Consider the following 21,410-nt stretch of genomic DNA (forward strand, 5'->3'; position numbering starts at 1 on the left):
CCATTCTCGGATGACTTTGTCTAAGACAAGGTTGAAGAGGAGTGGAGACAAGCCATCACCTTGTCTGACGCCGGTTTTGATCAGGAAGGGCACTGATATTTCACCCAGGAATTTTATCTTAGAAGTTGTGTTTGTGAGCGTTTCTTTGATAAGGTTTAGGGTTTTCGGATCGAGTCCTAGCTCCTCAAGGATAATAAAGAGAGATTGCCTATCGATTGAATCATAAGCCTTTGCGAAATCAACAAAGGAACAAATGATCGGACTGTTTCTAACTGCTTTGTATTTTAGTGTTGTCTTCCAATTGAAAATTTGTTCTGCACAGGATCGGTGAGGGCGAAAGCCAGCTTGGTATTCACCAATACTGTGTTCGAGTTGTTGTTCTGTTTGTTGAAGAAGACAAGCTGAGAGGATTTTATAAGTGACTTGGAGAAGGGAGATTCCTCGATAGTTGTTTATATCTGCCATGTCTCCCTTTTTATGCAGTGGATGAATTAGGGCGCATTTCCAATCTTCTGGTAGTTTTTCTGTCTGCCAAATGTCCGTGATGATTTGAGTGAGTTCTTTGAGGGAATTTGGTCCAAGATTTTTAAGTAGTTCTGCAATGATATTATCTTCTCCGGATGCCTTGTTGTTTTTCAGTCTATGAATATGTCTTTGGATCTCCTCTAGTGTAGGTGGTGGGGATTCTGGATTTGTGTAGACAGCAGTTTCTTGAGGGAATCTTGATGAAGGTTCAGGGCAATTGAGGAGTCTGCAAAAGTATCTCGCCAGTTCCTCACAATTTTCCCGATTTGTGAGCGCTAGTTTTCCATCTGGTTTTCTGAAACATAGATTTCGTGAGCCGTATCCATTGATTCTCCCAGCAAAGGTCTTATAGAAGTCTCATACATTATAGTTACGGAAATTTTCTTCAATAGACTCACACTGTTCCTTGAGGTACTTCCTCTTGACTTGTCTGATTGTTTTTGCCACTTGTCTTCTGGTGTTGTGGAAGTGATCTAGATTTTCTGGGGATTTTTTACTGTTATACTTCAGAAAGGCTTTCTTTCTTTCTTCCAGCGCTTTTTCACATCCAGAGTCCCACCAGGGGTGTTTTGTGTTCTTTTTCAATGGGATCAGTTCTTTTGCCTTCTTTGTAATTTTTGTTCGAAATTTTTCCCAAGAGTCAGCTGGTTCCTTTTCCCACTCCTCCTTCAGATTGGTTTCTTTGATTGTTCGTGTGTCAAATTTCATCATGTGTGTTTTCTTCGGATAGAATTTTTTCGGGGTGAATTTCACTTTAATGCGTGTTAAGTAGTGGTCTGAGTCAATGTTCGCCCCTCTGCAGATTATTATTATTATTGTAATAATGAATGTTGGTCTATTACATAATTTTTCTAAAGGTATTGTTATTTCTTGGTAATTGATGAATTATCAATATTTATGGGTCAGTATTTTTGCAGAAGTCTATAAATATTGTTATGTCTAGTATAATTAATATTGATATAATAAATCGCCATATTGTTAGGGTAATAATTATGCTAATTGATTTAGGTTGAAATATTTCGTTTGATGCAATTCTTGTAATATAAATAAATAGGACTAATATACCACCAAGAAATGTTAAGAACAAAATATATGATAGTCAATATCTTTCCATTATTGTTCCTGTTATTAATCCAACTAAGAAACTTTGGAGGATAATGAAAGTATTATTGATATTGGATGTCTTAATTTAATAAAATTAATATTTATTGCATTTGATAGTGATATAATTATTATTTTAATCATTTCAGGGGTTAGTTTATTTAAAATATCGGTTTTGGGGACTGATGATGGAAGCTTTCCACCTCTGAAGTTTTAAAAGTGGGGCCTAGACTTATCTCCGGTTTACAAGACTGGCGTTTTTTTTTTTTTTTTTTTTTTTTTTTTTTTTAACTATTAAAGCTAATGCTTATATTCTCTGTTTTTACTTTTTTGTTGGTTTATTTTGCTGGTGTTTATGTTTTCTCTTCTAAACATAAACATTTATTAATGGTTCTTCTGAGATTGGAGTATATTGTTCTTTCTTTGTTTATATTAATTATTGTTTTTCATATTGAATTTGATTATGATTATTTCTTTCCTGTTATTTTTTTCTGTTTTTGAAGGTGCTTTAGGTCTTTCTGTTTTGGTTTCAATAATTCGGTCTCATGGTAATGATTTTTTTAATTCTTTTGGTTTATCCTCATGTTAAAGTATTCTGCTTTACTTCAGTTATTTCATCATAGTGCCAATAACAAGAGAGAGGCCAAAAGATCCACCCTGTAGATAAGTGAGTTCACTACCAGTATATCTCGGCATCTGAGTTCTACACACCAGACCTCTCTACAGAGTCTCTGGCGAGGCAGCAGGATGAGGAGTACGTACCGGCTCGTTGGCGTGGGGCAGGAACATGCCAAGCGAGAAGAAGCCGAGCACAGGTCCGCCGACAGCGCCGAATATCGTGAGGCTGGCCTGCAGCACGCCACCCAGGAACTGCGCCATGAAGGCCAGTCCTAGGAACAGCAGTCCGAACACCAGTGCCAGCAGCTTCCCCACAAGTGGCGACCGCGACTCCGCCAGGGGGTGGCCCCGGTACCGCACGTACAGTGGCTGCCGAACACAACAAAACTGTGTCACCATTTCATCACGAACGGCAATCGCACAACTGGCTAGAGACCACAAATGCAGAGCCCCTGCACTAACACGGGAACCGATACCTGTCTCCACAACGTTCCGGCGGTGGTCTCTCGGCAGTCTGCTCACGGTATCGTGACAGTAATCGGTCTTTACACAGGTAGGCCAAAATTGTGAGGCTGCTGCCTATTGCCAGATTCAGTGCCACCTGGTGCACTGTAGGTATGTGATGTGAGAACAAGTGGCTACTAGCACTGTGGAAACTGCACAGCTCATTGGATTTTGGCGTACTATCGTCATTAGCATCTACGGACAGTGGTCGAAGGGTGGTGGAATCACAAGTCGGTGACAAGGTGTTTAATGTCTGTGCCAGTTAACAGAGTGAGGAGGTCGGTGGCTCGCCTGCTCTGTGAAGAAGCACGGATGGCAGTCTTAGCGATATCTGACAACTTTGCAGGAGTCTCGTTACAACTGAGTAGGAAGTTTAAAAGCAGGTACTAGTTACCGATGAGCAACCTGAAAAATGTCTAGCAGTTACACTGTGGTTATTTGCAACTTGATACATTTGTGTTTAAAAACTTTTGTATTTCAGTAGCTGCTTTATCCCAGTTTCTGGTGTCTAGAGTGACTTACACAAAGCACTTCTAGTATTTTATTATACTACGTATAATGATTATAATGTGAAAGTATGATTAATAATGTATGTAAATGTGTCAAATGAGTTAGAAGAGAGATTGCATAATCAATGGAAAAGATTTTTATTTATTCAGGTCTAACACTAAAAACCTCTAAAATGACAGGAATCATCAATTTAATTACAGCAAAGAGAATAATAAAATATTTTGTACACTTTTAGTTTAGTCAGCACAATAAACACACATTTATACTTGTTTACTTTTGCAGAAATATATTATGCTTCTCTTTTTTAACAAGAAGAAACATCAAAGCTTGTACTTATTGGCTCCGTTCCCACCTGATAGAAGCATGTAATGGATTTATCATCATTCTCACATCCCCAGCTGGACCTATAAGAGCTTTGGCAGCTATCTACTTATCATATATCTTTTTGTTTCGCATTTGTGGTGCGAATCGCTTGGCTCCCAGAAGCATATATGATACATATATAGTGCTGTCTCACCAACATTACCTGTTTTTTTTTTTCCAGACCACTCCATCACTCACTCCAATTCAACCAGTCAAACACGTGTGAGTGTAAGTAACTGTGAACCAAATGTAATCAAAGGCTGTTCACTTATGTGCCATTTACAAAAGACAGAACATTTCTTGGCAGATGCTCATTCTCTTGTATCTTCTCCAGTGCAAACCAGGCTCCAGACAACAAAAATGATTTACAATTCAAAACAAATAAGAAAGTAGGCCCATCCAGTTGATGCATTTGAAAACACACACACACACACACACACACACACACACACACACACACACACACACACACACACACACTGGTGCACAAACACCATACATCAAATGTTTTTAATATAGGGGCATATGACATCCATCCACCCATAGCCCACATATTCCTTTCATCGCAGCTGCAGTAGGCCTCACCTTAAAGTAATCCTCCAATGTGACGGCAGCCAGCGAGTTGACAGCTGATGAGACGGTGCTCAGGGAACCACTGAAGATGCCAGCGATGAAGAGGCCCGGCATGCCACTCATTGTGTCCACCACATACAATGGCATCAGCTGCAAATAAAGTGCTCCTGTCATTCCGAGGGCAGCTGCATTACATCCGGCACAGGAGACCGTGACAGCGCTGACTCGGGTAAAGAGAGGATGGACTGACATGTGTCTGATTTCTTGTCAAATACCTCTCAGTTCAGTTACTGCAACTGCATTGTAATTTGTACCAACTTGGAACTTCCTGCCAGACTAAAACTTCGTGCAGACCAGGATTCAAACCTGAAATGTCACCATTCAGTGGAATGCTCTTCCTGGCTGAACTACCCTGGTTGGCACCCCGTCTTCACAGTCTGACAATTGCCAGTACCTCTCCACTACTTTTCAAACTTCACACAAGACTACCAGTACTCCTTGCTCTATCACAAAATTATCTCAAATTATCCTATAAATTATGTAACAAGAACCAAATTTGTTTCTGAAATAAAGCATCTAATTTCATTAGATACTTAGATACCTATTTACTGTGAAAAATTGGAAAGAAAGTTTATGATATTGCTGTAAGTTTTACTGGAGTCAAGAGCAATAATTATATACACTGCCTGGCCAAGAAAGTGAAGCACTCTGAAGACTGATCAGATATTAATGTAACAGAGCATGCATACATGCACACACACACACACACACACACACACACACACACACACACACACACACCTGCAACAGGTAGAATGGCCATAAGAGTGCATTACTGTTTTTTTATGTTTTGTGTTGTTACCAGGTCTGGTACAATATAAAAAAGGCATGAACAGATTAGGACATTAAGTGGTCACTGTGAAGGAGACAGAAGCTGCATAATCATGTGAGAAGCGTTATCAGCACTTGCAGAGGCCTCATATTGAGTTTCCATTTGGGCAGATTTTCTAATTATGCAATATCCAAATTAAATTTTTGAAAACAGCTAAAAGTCACACTTTTTTTGTTGTATTGACTGGTTTCACTCTTCAGATTAACAAGAGCATCATCAGAATACACACTGAAAAGATAAAAATTGAGGCAGTACAGGAAACTTACACTGACATCGCATGAAGTACATATTCTGCTTCCAGTATGGTGATTTACATTTAAAGTTGGCTGACAGGCCTAAAGATTAATGTGGCTCTACTATAGTACTTAAACTTGTGTTTAAAGTGTGTTTAAAGTACAGCAGTAAACGATGACATAGATATGACAGCACGAGAGGAACATACAAGTAAATCTGTAAAAATCAAAATATCTTTGAAAATACATTATAAAAATACATATTTAAAATATCCATTCAAAAATGCACTCAAAACTACTGTTTTTAAAGATATTTCTAATAGGATGATATGGCAGGTAATATATGTTTCCAGAATGAGATTTTCACTCTGTAGCGGAGTGTGCGCTGATATGAAACTTCCTGGCAGATTAAAACTGTATGCTGGACTGAGACTCGAACTCAGGATCTTTGCCTTTCGTGGGCAAGTGCTCTACCAAGCTCTACCAACTGAGCTACCCAAGCACGACTCACGCCCTGTCCTCGAAGCTTTACTTCTGCCAGTACCTCATCTCCTAACTTCCAAACTGTATATTAAATCATATACACACATCAAAAAAAGCTTTGCATCACCCCGGTTCCCAGAACTCCTGAAGATAGATGTTGTCTGTGGATATTGTATCACAGACACAGTCCCTTTGACTGTTCAGAGCTCCACTAAAAGTGCCCAAGGATGTAAACAACCATGCATGAGCAGCACCTATTAGATGGAGGGGACTGACAGCCAATCAGTTCCAGTGATTCCACCATGAAGGAGGTACACGGCTCATGCTGTCTATAGTTCAACCATGCCTAGATGGTTAATTCTGCAGTATGATCATGTCTGCATTGTAACTTTGTGCCAGGAAGGCTCTCAACAAAGGAAGTGTCCAGGCGTCTCAGTGTGAACCAAAGCAATGTTGTTCGGACATGGAGGAGATGCAGAGAAACAGAAACTGTTGATGACATTCTTCAATCAGGCCGTCCAAGGGCTACTACTGCAATGGATGACCGTTACCTATAGACTATGGCTCAGAGGAACTCTGTCAGCAATGCCACGATGTTGAATGATGCTTTTTGTGCAACCACAGGATGTCGTGACTCGACTCAAACTGTGCCCAATAGGCTGCACGGTCTGAAATTTCCCTCCCGACGTCTGTGACAAGGTCCATCTGTGCAACCACGACACCGTGCAGTGTCGTACAGTTGGGCCCCTACAACAGGCCGAATAGATCACATCAGTGTATCAAGCGTTCATGACTAAGACATCATGACTGAACTGCTTAATCTTCTTCAACTCTTGCAATCATACTCTTAATACATAGTACATGGAACAGAAAATACATTGGATTAATTAAGTGCTAAAAAAATTTGTCTAAGGTTTTATGGTCAAAGGAGGGGGTTTCTGGAGTTGTGCTTTTATTTATATTGAACTTTTGAAACCACCGAGATCAGCTTCTAGTCTTTCATATATTGTAGTTACTATTTTGACTACAGTAACTATCCAGTTTGTGTGTCTCTTTCGTATCATCGTGGGAAATAAGACGTCATTTGGTTTATATTTGCGCTCCTCCTGAGTGTTTGTAGAACTGTTTGTACTCTGGCAATCTTTTGACATTCAGAAATATTTTGACGTCTACCCCGTGAGCTAAGCACGAGGGCAGATGCGCGGAAGCAGCTGCGCCCGGCCAGTGGCATGGGGCTGATGACTGCACATGACCAGTTGCGCACGCACATTCGATGACTGGTGGTTATTTACTTGTGACGGTCGTAATTTCTTTCGCTGTGATGTGTTGCTCATGAAGACTTAGTGAAGTGAAAACTCGACTGGATCCATTACACTGTCAACACATCGAGTCATATCTGCAGAAACAGAATATAAAATGACTTTTGATCTTAATAATATGAATATTTATATATGTGTTTGGAGAGAAAGACAGAGACTGATTTTTGATTCAGATTTTTACTTTAAGTCAAATGGCTCAAAGTCAAAGATATAGTAGCAACAGCAATTGAGAGATTCATACCTCAAATTGGTAACAGATGTAACTGATCCCCCGTGGTACACAAAACAGGTCCGAACTCTGTTGCAGAGGCAATGGAAAAAGCATGCGAAGTTCCGAAGAATGCGAAATTCCGAAGATTGGCTAAAATTTACAGACGCGCGAAATTTGGCACAGATTTCAATGCGAGATGCCTTTAATAGGTTCCACAACGAAACATTGTCTCAAAATTTGGTAGAAAATCCAAAGAAATTCTGGTCGTATGTAAAGTACACAAGTGGCAAGACACAGTCAATACCTTTGCTGTGCAGTGCCGATGGTACTGTTACCGACGACTGTGCCACTAAAGCGGAGTTATTAAACGCAGTTTTCTGAAATTCCTTCACCAGGGAAGATGAATGGAATATACCAGAATTTGAAACACTAACAGCTGCTAGCATGAGTTTCTTAGAAGTAGATACCTTAGGGGTTGTGAAGCAACTCAAATCGCTTGATACGGGCAAGTCTTCAGGTCCAGATTGTATACCGATTAGGTTCCTTTCAGATTACAGTGATACAATAGCTCCCTACTTAGCAATCACATACAACCGCTCGCTCACCGATAGATCTCTACCTACAGATTGGAAAACTGCGCAGGTCGCACCAGTGTTTAAGAAGGGTAGTAGGAGTAATCCATCGAACTACAGACCTTTATCATTGACATCGATTTGCAGTAGGGTTTTGGAGCATATACTGTATTCAAACATTATGAATCACCTCGAAGGGAACGATCTATTGATACGTAATCAGCATGGTTTCATAAAACATCATTCTTGTGCAACGGAGCTAGCTCCTTATTCGCACGAAGTAATGGCCGCTATCGACAGAGGATCTCAAGTTGATTCCGTATTTCTAGATTTCTGGAAAGCTTTTAACACCGTTCCTCACAAGCAACTTCTAATCAAGCTGCGGACCTATGGGGTATCGTCTCAGTTGTGCGACTGGATTCGTGATTTCCTGTCAGGAAGGTCGCAGTTCGTAGTAACAGACAGCAAACCATCGAGTAAAACTGAAGTGATATCAGGTGTTCCCCAGGGAAGCATCCTGGGACCTCTACTGTTCCTGATCTATATAAATGACCTGGGTGACAATCTGAGCAGTTCTCTTAGGTTGTTCGCAGATGATGCTGTAATTTACCGTCTAGTAAGGTCATCCGAAGACCAGTATCAGTTGCAAAGCAAGTTAGAAAAGATTGCTGTATGGTGTGGCAGGTGGAAGTTGACGTTAAATAACGAAAAGTGTGAGGTGATCCACACGAGTTCCAAAAGAAATCCGTTGGAATTCGATTACTCGATAAATAGTACAATTCTCAAGGCTGTCAATTCAACTAAGTACCTGGGTGTTAAAATCACGAACAACTTCAGTTGGAAAGACCACATAGATAATATTGTGGGGAAGGCGAGCCAAAGGTTGCATTTCATTGGCAGGACACTTAGAAGATGCAACAAGTCCACTAAAGAGACAGCTTACACTACACTCGTTCGTCCTCTGTTAGAATATTGCTGCGCGGTGTGGGATCCTTACCAGGTGGGATTGACGGAGGACATCGAAAGGGTGCAAAAAAGGGCAGCTCGTTTTGTATTATCACGTAATAGGGGAGAGAGTGTGGCAGATATGATACGCGAGTTGGGATTGAAGTCATTAAAGCAAAGACTTTTTCATCACGGCAAGATCTATTTACGAAATTTCAGTCACCAACTTTCTCTTCCGAATGCGAAAATATTTTATTGAGCCCAACCTACATAGGTAGGAATGATCATCAAAATAAAATAAGAGAAATCAGAGCTCGAACAGAAAGGTTTAGTTGTTCGTTTTTCCCGCGCACTGTTCGGGAGTGGAATGGTAGGGAGATAGTATGATTGTGGTTCGATGAACCCTCTGCCAAGCACTTAAATGTGAATTGCAGAGTAATCATGTAGATGTAGATGTAGATGTAGATGAAGTCTTAACTGGTACCTGAATTTTGGTTGCTATCTCCTTAAATTATCAACTTCTGCACCAGTTGGTGACGTATTATAATTTGTTGGAAGTTATTGTTCTTTAAGGTTTAAAATACCATATTGCAGATAGCTCTGAGCCCAAGTTTTCATAGCTTTTCATACATACGGGACCACCATTGTAAGTAAATAAGATAAAACAGAAATCTGCTTTTTGTGAGGAAAGGAGATTGCTTGGCACACAAACTTCCTTCAAACTACATGTCCCGCTACATCAAAATTGGTCAGTGGAGTTCAGCAACATATTATTGTACAAGATCATAATCCAATTACTGTAATTAAGAAATTATGAAAGGTTGTTACGTATTGAATGAAAACTGTAGAGAATGCATTTCCTTTCCTGTATTTTAATGAACTTTGTACACTTACAATTCTGTCGATTGATAGCCAGCGACGACAATGAAGTTCACCTCCTTTTCCAAAAACAAGATGTTTCTATTCTTCACTTCCAGAAAATTTGTATACATAAATGTTTGGCAACTCTTACACATACTTTACTCAGTTTTATCACTAAAATATCAATTTTCATTAAATGTCACAATACGTTCTGAGCGACAGCCTAGCAACACATCCTCTTTCCACAAGATACAGATTAACCATCCTCTTTTTTTTTTATTAAATCAATTGTCTTTTTTTAGAGTCCATACTCAAAGATTCACAACTACTATCACTGCGGGGATGGCGCGCTAAAGAGTCTCTTGCTGTCCAGCTGCACTTCACTTCACTTCACGTACTTTTTGAATCACATTTACATTTACAGTATTTACATACATTAATGAGATTCTCAGTATAAAATCAGGCACATATTAGTTTTAAAAAAGGGCAGTGAGGCTCACATAACATTACAACATGTTTGGAGACAACCTGGTGTCAGGTGGATTGCCTTAGACACACTGTCCAGCGAATGCACCAAGGTGGAGGTTGCCTGCTGTTTTGGGGTGGCATTATGTGGGGACGAGGTACGCTGCTGGTAGTCATGGAGGCACTGTAACGGTGGCATGATACATGAATGCCATCCTCCAACCGATAGTGAAACCATATCGGCAGTATATTGGCATATCTTAACGGACGACAATTTGCGCCCCCTTCATGCACATCTTGTGAATGACTTCCTTCAGGATAATGACACCACTCAACTAGAGTCGCCAGCATGTTCTCTAGACATGATCTCTATCACCTGGGATAGATTGAAAATGGCTGTTTATGGACGTAACCCACCAACCACTCTGAGGTATCTACGCCAAATTGCCGTTGAGGAGTGGGACAATCTGGACCAACAGTACCTTGATGAACTTGTGGACAGTATGCCACGACGAATACAGGCATGCATCAATGCAAGAGGACGTGCTGCTGGGTATCAGAGGCACCGGGGTGTACAGCAGTCTGGAGCACCACCTCTGAAGGTCTTGCTGTATGGTGGTACAACATGCAATGTGTGGTTTTCATGAGCAATAAGAGGGCAGAAATTATGTTTATGTTGATCTCTATTCCAGTTTACTGTACAGGTTCTGGAACTCTCAAAACCGAGGTAATGCAAGAGTTTTTTGATGTATGTAAATTACGAATGATGAGGAGGAATGCTTTTTTTATGTTTGTAAACTGACTGGAAAATTTTTGGTGTAATCAGTGACATAAATCCTTAGTTTGTTATTATTTGTCTGCAACTATCAACAATGTTTAGGTTGTATCGATTTTAACCATCCATTTTATGATACATAATAAAAATGACGTTACATCAAAATAAAGAAGGAATTTTTAAATCCAACCGCAGAATTACAGTTGATTAAATCTTTTTCATTGAAAATTAAGTGTGAAGCAAAAGCAAGAGTAAATTAAAGAGTAAATTTATACTATGCATAACCCATCATCCAACTAAGTTCATTGTGTTTGAGATGGCAAACTAAACACCCTTCAGGGAGTGAAATCACAAAATAAAGTTTCATAATTTACACAATAAAACCAAGCAGAATCTGAACATTTAGCTCAAACTTTAATGTAACAAACAGAGAATGTGAGACTGTTGTATTAAATACACTTGTTTTGTATACATGCCAATTCAGTTCATTTTCATTTCAGACAATCATGTGTATGATTTTTTTCCAGAACCTATTCTTTATGATATTTGGAAGTATGTATTGAAATTACTTTAACTGAGTGTAGGATCCAGCCTTATAAACAGATTAGTTCAATTGTTTGTAATATAAACCCCTGTTACATTTATTCTCGTAACTGCAAATTGATATGATGTAATGTATGTAAAATAATATGTATTGGCGTAAGAAACCACTACTATTGAAGGGAAGGGATGTTACAATTTAATTGTGTTTAAAATTACACATTTATACAATTAATTTTTTAGGCCTGATGTAAATTTTCATTTGAAGGGATACAAATTGATAAAATTTCACTGCAAAAATTTTAATTATATAATATGATGTATAGCATAGTGTCTCTAGATAGTTTTCTAATTACTATTTATAACTGTACCTAAATTCAAACATAATCATCAATAGTGCATGTACTAGTTTACATTGTCAACAACATGTTTATGTTCTATTGACTCTGCTTACTAAACTAGTATGTTATGATAAAGTATGCATTGTGATCAGTCACATGAAACTGGAGAAGCTTGAACAATGTTGTGAAAATGGAAGCTGTATTCTCTAGAAACAGTAACGTGTGTTCAGAAGTTATTCTCTGAATAAATCATAAAACTGATCATTTGGAGTTTGAATGCTACCTTGAGAAGAAATTACTATTCACAAACTGCAGAATTTAGATGCCATGATATCTTCAGTGAAAAGAACTCATGCCACACACATTAGTTTAGTATGAGTTATAAATGTAGCATCAGAGTTCTAAAACATTTCATTGCAAATAAGTCATTAACAACTTTAAGAATTTGCAATTAATAGTCCTTAAAATCTTGAACTTTATTACAATATGTTAAAATGACAATATAAATCTACCATGGATGGTTTGAAGCTTTACTTGAAGAATATCATTTGTTTTTAAGAATAAAATTAAAAAATGGTTCAAATGGCTCTGAGCACTATGGGACTTAACAGCTGAGATCATAAGTCCCCTAGCTCTTAGAACTACTTAAACCTAACTAACCTAAGGACATCACATGGATCCATGCCTGAGGCAGGATTTGAACCTGCAATGATAGCAGCAGTGCAGTTCTGGACTGAAGCACCTAGAACCGCTCAGCCACAGCGGCTGGCAAGTATAAAATTATTTCAAAATCATTTTCTTGTGCAAATGTGCATCCTTCTATTTAAAAAAATTTCAAGCTGTCAAAAGAATGTAATGAAATGTGTATGACCTGTAAATTCAGACCAACGATAGAGAAATCAGCCTGTGGCTGAAACAAATCAGAGGAATTTTAATATATTTTAAGAAAAAAATTAGGTGCAAAATTTCTCTCAGAAAACTGATTCTCAATTCTTCTCAAACTGATTAGATGTATTTTGTTAATGTCTCTGTAGTAGATATAGATTTGATTTGTAATTAAATATGTTAAAAATTGGTTACATTCTTGTTTTCATTTATAAGGAAATGTTCTCACAATTGTCAAGTTGTATGTGAATTAGGGTTTTTGTAATTTTTATTTCAGAAAAGCTAGCTAGAATCATGAGCTCAGCAGATCGTGGTAAAGACACACAAAATGTTGAATGAAATGCACATTCAGCCACTGATTTCATTCTGCTATAAGCAAAGTCCACCCCTGGGGTTATTTGAAGATTATTTAACAGTGACTTGTGATGATTCTGAGCAAGTGTCCTGGGCGAGGGTCATCGTTCACCTCTTCTCGGCCATCCCGGAACCTTTTTAACCACTTATTCATGGTCGGTTCCTTCAGAGAATTGTCCACCCCTGAGGTTATTTGAAGATTATTTAACAGTGACTTGTGATGATTCAAACTGCGTATGAACTGACCATTGTCTCCAAACAGTGAATCTGCTGCTATCTCTTCTGTCAGATACAGGCCCTACACAACTGATGGCAATGTTAAATTACTATCGCTCATAAATGGTAAAAACTTTAGGAGAAAATTTTATTCTGAAATGCATTCCTTTTAGATGCGTATCAGATGCAGTAGGAACAATACGAGGTTTGTCCGGAAAATACGTATAAAAGTTGAATAATGTCTTTATGTTACAAGTTGTAGTCACCGCCAGGTGGGACTACTGCTGTAATCAATCCCATCAATGCACAGTTCGAGTCAGAGCACTCTGCGTGAAGGTGGAAGTGTGCGGCAGCTTGTTGACAGTTACCCTTTTTCACCTGCCATCGGCATGGAGCTCTCTCTGATTGAGGAACAGCACGTCAACATCAAGTTTCTTGCAAAGCTAGGCAAGAACGGCCATGAGATTTTTGAGTGTTTGAAAAAGGTTTACGAAGACAATTCTCTGAAGGAACCGACCGTGAACAAATGGTTAAAAAGGTTTTGGGATGGCCGAGAAGAGGTGAACGATGACCCTCGCCCAGGACACCCGTCGACATCGAGTTCCGATGCAAATGTTGAACGAATTCGGGCTCGTTTTCTTAAAGACCATAGATTGACAGTCAGAATGATTGCTGATGAGCTGTCAATCCCCAAAACAATCATTCACGAAATCCTGACACAAAAACTTGAAATGAAAAAATTGTGTGTGAAAATCGTACCTAAGCTCTTGACGCCAGAACAGGAAGCAAAGAGGGTCGAGTGCTGTGAGGATTGGTTGGAAGCAGAGGAACGAGGGGACTTTCTCAACCGAGTCATCACTGGAGACGAGTTCTGCTTTTACGAATTCGATGTGGAGCTCAAATCCCAAAGCAAGGAATGGAAACTAGCAGGAGAACAGGGAACAAAAAAGTCGCGAAAATCAAGGTCCAATGTGAAGACAATGTTGATTGTTTTCTTTGATTCTCGGGGCATTGTTCACAAGGAATTTGTTCCTCCCGGCCAGAGAGTGAACGGAAATTTTTACGTTGAAGTTCTGACATGTCTCAGAGCTCATGTGGCCCGAGTTCGACCGGAGTTGGCAAAAGGGGGGCAGGTGGATCCTTCATCACGACAATGCACCCGCTCACACGTCGCTCGTTGTGCGAGAGTTTTTGGCGCGAAGCTCAATCACCATGACAGACCACCCGCCTTATTCACCTGATTTAGCCCCGCGTGACTTCTTCATGTTCCCGAAATGCAAAATGGTGCTTCGGGGGCGGCACTTGGGAGATGTGGAAGCCATCGAGGCGGAAACGACACGGCAACTGAACAACATCACAACTGAAGACTTTCAGCAATGTTATCAACAGTGGAAACGGTGTTGGCAGAAGTGTATCACGTCTCAGAGCAAGTACTTTGAAGGAGACCATATTGTAGTACCTGAATAATTGTAAAATAAAGTTATTATTCAACTTTTATACATATTTTCCGGGAAAACCTCGTACATGCCACCTCAACAATGATCATTGCTCAACTGCTCAATAAGAGAGAAATTAAATTCATTTATTCAAATTCTGCTACTTTATTCAAATATTGGAACAAAAATGCATCATGTTACAAAGTAACCTGAAAAAAATATAAGAGTCTGTATATTGAACATCAGCTACTGCAACTAGTCTCAGTTGGTGAAACATGTAAGTAAAAATTCATTTCTATTTCACATTCTCATACAACTACACAGTATGTGCAACAAACTCAACCACATTTCAAAATAATGCACAAAGTGAATTTAGTCTTCTGCACTGAATGTAAATGGGGATGCTACAACTGGAAATCCTAGAAAAAAGATATCATTGAGAAATGGCCTAGCCACAGCAGAGGGGTCTGTTTCCAGATTGAACCTCTAACACTAAGTCAAGTGTGTATAGTTACAAAAAGGATAGATTGCTGCTCACTGTAAATGTGACACATTGATCTGCAGACAGGTACTATAAAAAGACTGTTACACATTAGACTTTTGGCCAAAGTCTTCATCAGGGAAGAGAAACACACATGCATTCACACAAGCAAGCACACTTCACACTCTACCACTGTCTCTGGCCACTCTGACCAGAATACTAAAAGTTGAATGTGTAACGCTTTGGCTGTCTGCAAGTAAACGTGTCAGCTTTACAGTGAGTAATAATATATCCTTTCCATAATTGTTGATATTCTAATTATAGTTTCGATTGTTTCATACAACTTAGAATTATAAACAATACATCAAATGAAAGAGCAACTCAGTCTTGCTTGTATACCTGTGCTTAAGCATTGCTTTCTGTCTCTTCCATTACAAAGTGCTGGTAACAAAGATGGTGATTAGAGAACTAAGGTTTTTGTATTTTACAGTTTGCCATGCTTGAATTTGTTACCACAGTCCTATGGACATACCATATTAAGTTTCACTCTAACCCTCCTAGTTATAACAACATCTGTAGATGATATCATCAGTTTTGAGATACCGGCTCCCTTTGCAGCAGCTGAAGAAATTTTACAACGACTGAGACAGTCTTTCCCAGTGAATCGGTTGGGGAGGCTAGTTATGAATTAGCAATTCCAGTGATAATCTCTGATGACATTTAACGAGACTTTTATAACTATATCTTTCTTGTTAGGTGTTGCTACAGGCTCTGAAGCGTACAGACTACAGTTTACATGCTAGGTTTGCTAATGAAGTTTTGCTGCATGACAAAGACTTTCTGTGTCATGTCATCTTCAGTGATGAATTGACATTTCACCTAAGTGAATATATGTGAACCTACACAATGTGTGCATCTGTGAGTCAGTAAATCCCCACGAAATGACACAGTTTCAATGAGTCCCCCCGTAAATTGAATCTTTTTGTGCCATATCCTGACAGATAGCTTATGGGCCTTCCTTTTTTGGTGAAGCAACTGTAATCGGTACTTCGTGATGCACAAGAACTATGGCTCTTTCCTCAGTTGGGAGAAGCTCAAGCACAGAACTTTGTTTGGCAGCAAAATTGTATGCCACCTCAGTAACATAATTCAGTACGTGATTGGTTAAACGACGTCATACTCTACCACCTGATTGGGTTTATGGGGTGAGATGAAAGAGCTCCTTTTGAATGGCCTCCACCTTCACCCAATCTGACACCATGTGATTTTTTTTTTTCCTTAGGAGGTTCGCAATGGGTCACATACATGAGCCTCTGCTATCAGCCGGTCTGCCTGATTTAAGAAACAAGACTGAGGCAGCTGCTGGAATAATTACTACAGACAAATTGATAAAGATTTGGGAAGAACTTGCCTATTGACTGTGTGTGCCATGTGACAAATATGCTCACACTGAACATTTTTAAGAAAAACCGTTGGAGCTGCACTTTCACTTGGTGTATTATTTGTAATTGTAGGTTGAGTATAATAAATGTTATAAAACCTTGAAACCCCAAGATTGAAACATCCAGTACATACTGAAGTGGTTGGTTGCTGTATTCCTTAAAGTAAAACAATTCACAGCCACACAGCTCAACAACCTGTAAAATTCATAAATCAATCTTTTCATTAATAATGACTACCTCTAATATAGTTCTGTTAACCTTTAAGATCTCGTAACAAATGGAAATGTCTATACTTTGGACCTTGTCCAAATGAAGTTTTGACACCACTCATCAGTCTCCAATACTCACACTCTCCTCTCACCCCCCCCCCCCCCGCCATCCCACCCCACACACACACACACACACACAGTACTGACCTGGTCTAGCCTCTCGATCCTCTTGCTGGTGAGTGGGTCACAGGTGTAGTAGTAGGAGTACATGGCCAGACCAGCGAATGAAGTGGTCAGGCTAAGCAAACTAAGTACCGGCCATGACCACCAGAGAGCGCGCTGTGCCGTTGCCAGATCCCTGCAACAAACAAGACGTATCCACATTCACATCTATATATCTATACCTACACATCTATATCTGCACCTACATCTACACATCACATGGGGTTAGGGGTTGAGAGCTGTAGAGTGTGCACTACACATGAGAGACTGCTATTCAGGTAGCTGACTGTGTGTGGGGTGCACACTCTCCATCCATCTAGATAATGGCAGCTGTAGGAAACCCAAAAGTATCCGTGTAAAATGGAAAGAAATGACTCCCACAGGTGAAAGTATTAAAATCCTAATGGTAAAAAGTTCCCCAATCACACTGTAATCATCAGTGCAGACTTTAATCACCCAAAAATGAATTGTGAAAATTATAGTTTTATTAGTTGTTGGCATGATAAGACATCCAGCAAAACTTTACTAAATGCCTTATTTGAAGACTATCTAGTACAGGTACTTAGGAACACCACTAAGATGGAAATATATTGGATGTAATGACAACAAAGCAATTAACAGACCTGACCTCTTTGAGGATATCCACATCAAAACTGGTATCAGTGACCATGACATGGTTGTGGCAGCAATGATTACCAAACTAAAAAGGACAACTAGACCAAGCAGAAACATATATACAGGATGTATATAAAGTTCGGGAACACTTTCAATCATTTATTGCACAAGACCTAAACATTGTACAGATGTCATACATATCGCATCTTGAAGAGAAACTCTGAAAGTTTTTTTTACAAACATTCGATATGTGAACCACGAGTGACCCAGCAGATGTCAATACGGTAATCGAATTCTTGCCCTACCCGTCCCAGCTTGGCATCGTCGACTGTGGAAGTCACTTCCCATATTCCCTCTCAGACCTCTGCTACATCATGTGGTAGAGGTGGTACATACACCAGATCTTTAAACTGTCCCCACAGAAGAAAGTCACACGGAGTGAGATCTGGTGATCAGACAGGCCATTTCATGAACTCCAACACACAGACACACTTGAACTCGCCAGGTTTACGAATAGCGCTGACTATTGGCAAATTACCAGACTACACTGTGGTGGTGTACATGAAAAAAAAACTTTCAAGGTTTCTCTTCAAAATGACATTATGTATGATATCTGTACAATGTTTGGTTCTTGTGCAATAAATAATTGAAAGTGTTCCCAGGCTTTATGTACACCCTGTATGTTGAGTAAACTATAAAAGGTCTTCAACAGTGTAGGTTTCAATGATTGACCACAGATGGGAACACACCAGGCAAATTGGAATGTTGTGTCTGTACCAGTGTTTTAGCACCACATTCGTGAAGGCAGTGAGCTGGAGCAGCATGTGTGACAGCCACATTAGTGCTCACACCATCAAAGGCATTGGAGGTGGGATCATCCACAGAAGCGAACACGTACCTCACCTGTGTGGCATTGTGGAAGGATGACTGGTTCCACAAGGCAATCGCCATTAATCCCCACCCATACACTGAGGCTGAACTGGTGCTGATTTTTCACAGACACGATACTGTAGCTATACCCAGTAATCCTTCAGATGGGTGTTGTGAAGGTTGAACAACATTGCTTCTTGTAAAGGTAGCCTCATCCACGAATGGGACAGATGACTGAAATCCCAGCCCCGTCACGGCCTCTGCAACAAGCCAGCAATGAAAACGTTGCCACGGAGGCAAGTCTGTAGGTAATGAGGCCTGCAGGCATTCTAAGGGAAACGGATAGTTGCAGTTTTAATTGTGAATATTCCACACAGTCATACGGTTTACGCTATGCTGGTAAGCCACCTGCTTGGTGCTGATTCCAAGGTCTTTTATCTACACTTTCACATATGTGTGCCTCACTTGGAATGAATTTCTGGCCATTTGTCTATATGACTTCCTCACTCCAAACAAATAAAACCTGCAAACTTCACCAGTTACCAAGGACACCAGTGGTGAGCACCTCCACTTTACGGATATGTTAAATGCCAAGCATTTTTAGTGACAGGATATTTCTGGATCGTGCAACATACCGTGCCCTCCAGCTGTGACACTTGCCACTTACCTGGTAGAGAGCAGCCTCTGAACCTGCGTCTGGTTGACGGCATACAGGCACAGGTAGGTGAAGCCGCCACCAATGATGAGCGACCACCATGTATGGCGCACCGTGGGGTCAGCAGAAATGCTGAAAAACATGTCCCACCATTAACAGTAATGACGATAGACGACTGACACTATGAGATGTGAAGATAAATCCACAGTGAATGAATTATTATATCAAGATTTTTTGTTACTGTCCACTGTCACATTTGTATTTACAGTGGTAACCCGTTTCATTTATCAGGGTGTCCAGCAATGCTTGAGAGATAAAGTTTCCTGGGTTTTCCATGCCACTTTTCATTGATTTTGTGCGGTCCAACAGCAAAAACTGCACACTAACCAGTAGAGCACTGCAAAGCAGCACCAAGAAGGCTTCGAGCCACATGCGAATGGAAAGAGCGGGAAGAGCCACACCTCCAGGAAAACAGAGTTCAGCGCCCCCCTGTCAATGCTAACTTAACCGACCACCTATCGCTGGTGAGATTCAGTTCAGTCACAGACTTCAAGAGTGTCACTGGCATCCCATTATACGAGGTGTGATAATAAAGTAATGAGACTTATTTTCTTTGCAAGATGTGGCAACCCTGCTGGCTTGCGTAGGCATTTATTTGAAGAATAACTAAAATCCAAAGGCATCTTTCGGCTTGTCATGAGTCCTTATTACATCTTCATTAAACTATTTTACACTTACTTGTAATAAGGAATGTCAATTGTTTTATCACTTTGATTTGTTCAGTTGAACACTGAGCACTCTTTATTCATGTTTAATTTATATTTCACTAAACAAACTGCAGAGAAAATTTAAATGTTTTACAAAATAAAGCAGTTCACTTTCCACATTTCCAACAGTAGACTGGCTCCAGAGTGAGAGCACTTGCCCACGAAAGGCAAAGGTCCCGAGTTCAAGTCTCGGCCCAGCACACAGTTTTAATATGGCAGCAAGTTTTAATAGACTGGCCCCTCTCAATGTTTTCACCATTGTGGAATTGGCAGCTGAGTTAATATTGCTTGCCTCAAAAACCCCTGTGTTAGCCACACTATGAAATTTAAATTGTTTGCTGTGAATCATTAGTAGCTTTGGCTCTTTGTAGTAAAGGCTCAATTTGATCCAAATGCCATAAAAATTTTAAAAAAAGCTGTTGTTGTTGTTGTTGTTGTTGTTGTTGTCGTCGTCGTTGTGGTCTTCAGTCCTGAGACTGGTTTGATGCAGCTCTCCATGCTACTCTATCCTGTGCAAGCTGCTTCATCTCCCAGTACCTACTGCAGCCTACATTCTTCTGAATCTGCTCAGTGTATTCATCTCTTGGTCTCCCTCTACAATTTTTACCATCCACTCTGCCCTCCAGTACTAAATTGGTGATCCCTTGATGCCTCAGAGCATGTCCTACCAACTGATCCCTTCTTCTAGTCAAGTTGTGCCACAAACTCCTCCCCAATTCTATTCAATACCTCCTCATTAGTTATGTGATCTACCCATCTAATCTTCAGCATTCTCCTGTAGCACCACATTTCGAAAGCTTCTATTCTCTTCAAGTCCAAACCATTTATCGTCCATGTTTCACTTCCGTACATGGCTACACTCCATACTGACACTTAAATCTATACTCGGTGTTAACAAATTTGTCTTCTTCAGAAACGCTTTCCTTGGCATTACCAGTCTACATTTTATATCCTCTCTACTTCGACCATCATCAGTTATTTTGCTCCCCAAATAGCAAAACTCCTTTACTACTTTAAGCGTCTCATTTCCTAATCTAATTCCCTCAGCATCACCCGATTTAATTCGACTACATTCCATTATCCTCGTTTTGCTATTGTTGATGTTCATCTTATATCCTCCTTTCAAGACACAGTCCATTTCGTTCAACTGCTCTTCCAAGTCCTTTGCTGTCTCTGACAGAATTACAATGTCATCGGCGAACCTCAAAGATTTTATTTCTTCTCCATGGATTTTAATACCTACTCCAAATTTTTCTGTAACAAAGTATGATTGCATAAATGGTCTCTAGCATGGAAACCATGCATTTCCGGACGTAAGTGCACTAGACTTTTTTGTTCCGTATCTTTTCATTGCTCAATCCCTAGAGTTTGTACACCCTGTGTGTGTGTGTGTGTGTGTGTGTGTGTGTGTGTGATAAAAATACAGA

The 21,410-nt window shown here is 39.9% G+C and overlaps 1 protein-coding gene across 1 annotated transcript in view; it reads right to left on the reverse strand.

Annotated features, from left to right (window-relative positions):
* Positions 1-21,410, reverse strand: part of LOC126426591 (putative sodium-dependent multivitamin transporter) — a 103,106-nt gene that overhangs the window by 42,787 nt on the left and 38,909 nt on the right. Inside the window, exons 5-8 of the mRNA XM_050088485.1 lie at positions 19,229-19,348; positions 17,062-17,212; positions 4,207-4,344; positions 2,389-2,613 (exon numbers count right to left, since the gene is read on the reverse strand). Of these exons, the coding sequence (XP_049944442.1) occupies positions 2,389-2,613; positions 4,207-4,344; positions 17,062-17,212; positions 19,229-19,348 (634 nt within the window). The remainder of the gene's footprint in view (positions 1-2,388; positions 2,614-4,206; positions 4,345-17,061; positions 17,213-19,228; positions 19,349-21,410) is intronic.

This window comes from Schistocerca serialis, chromosome 11, assembly GCF_023864345.2.
Source record: "Schistocerca serialis cubense isolate TAMUIC-IGC-003099 chromosome 11, iqSchSeri2.2, whole genome shotgun sequence".
Lineage (NCBI taxonomy): Eukaryota > Metazoa > Arthropoda > Insecta > Orthoptera > Acrididae > Schistocerca > Schistocerca serialis.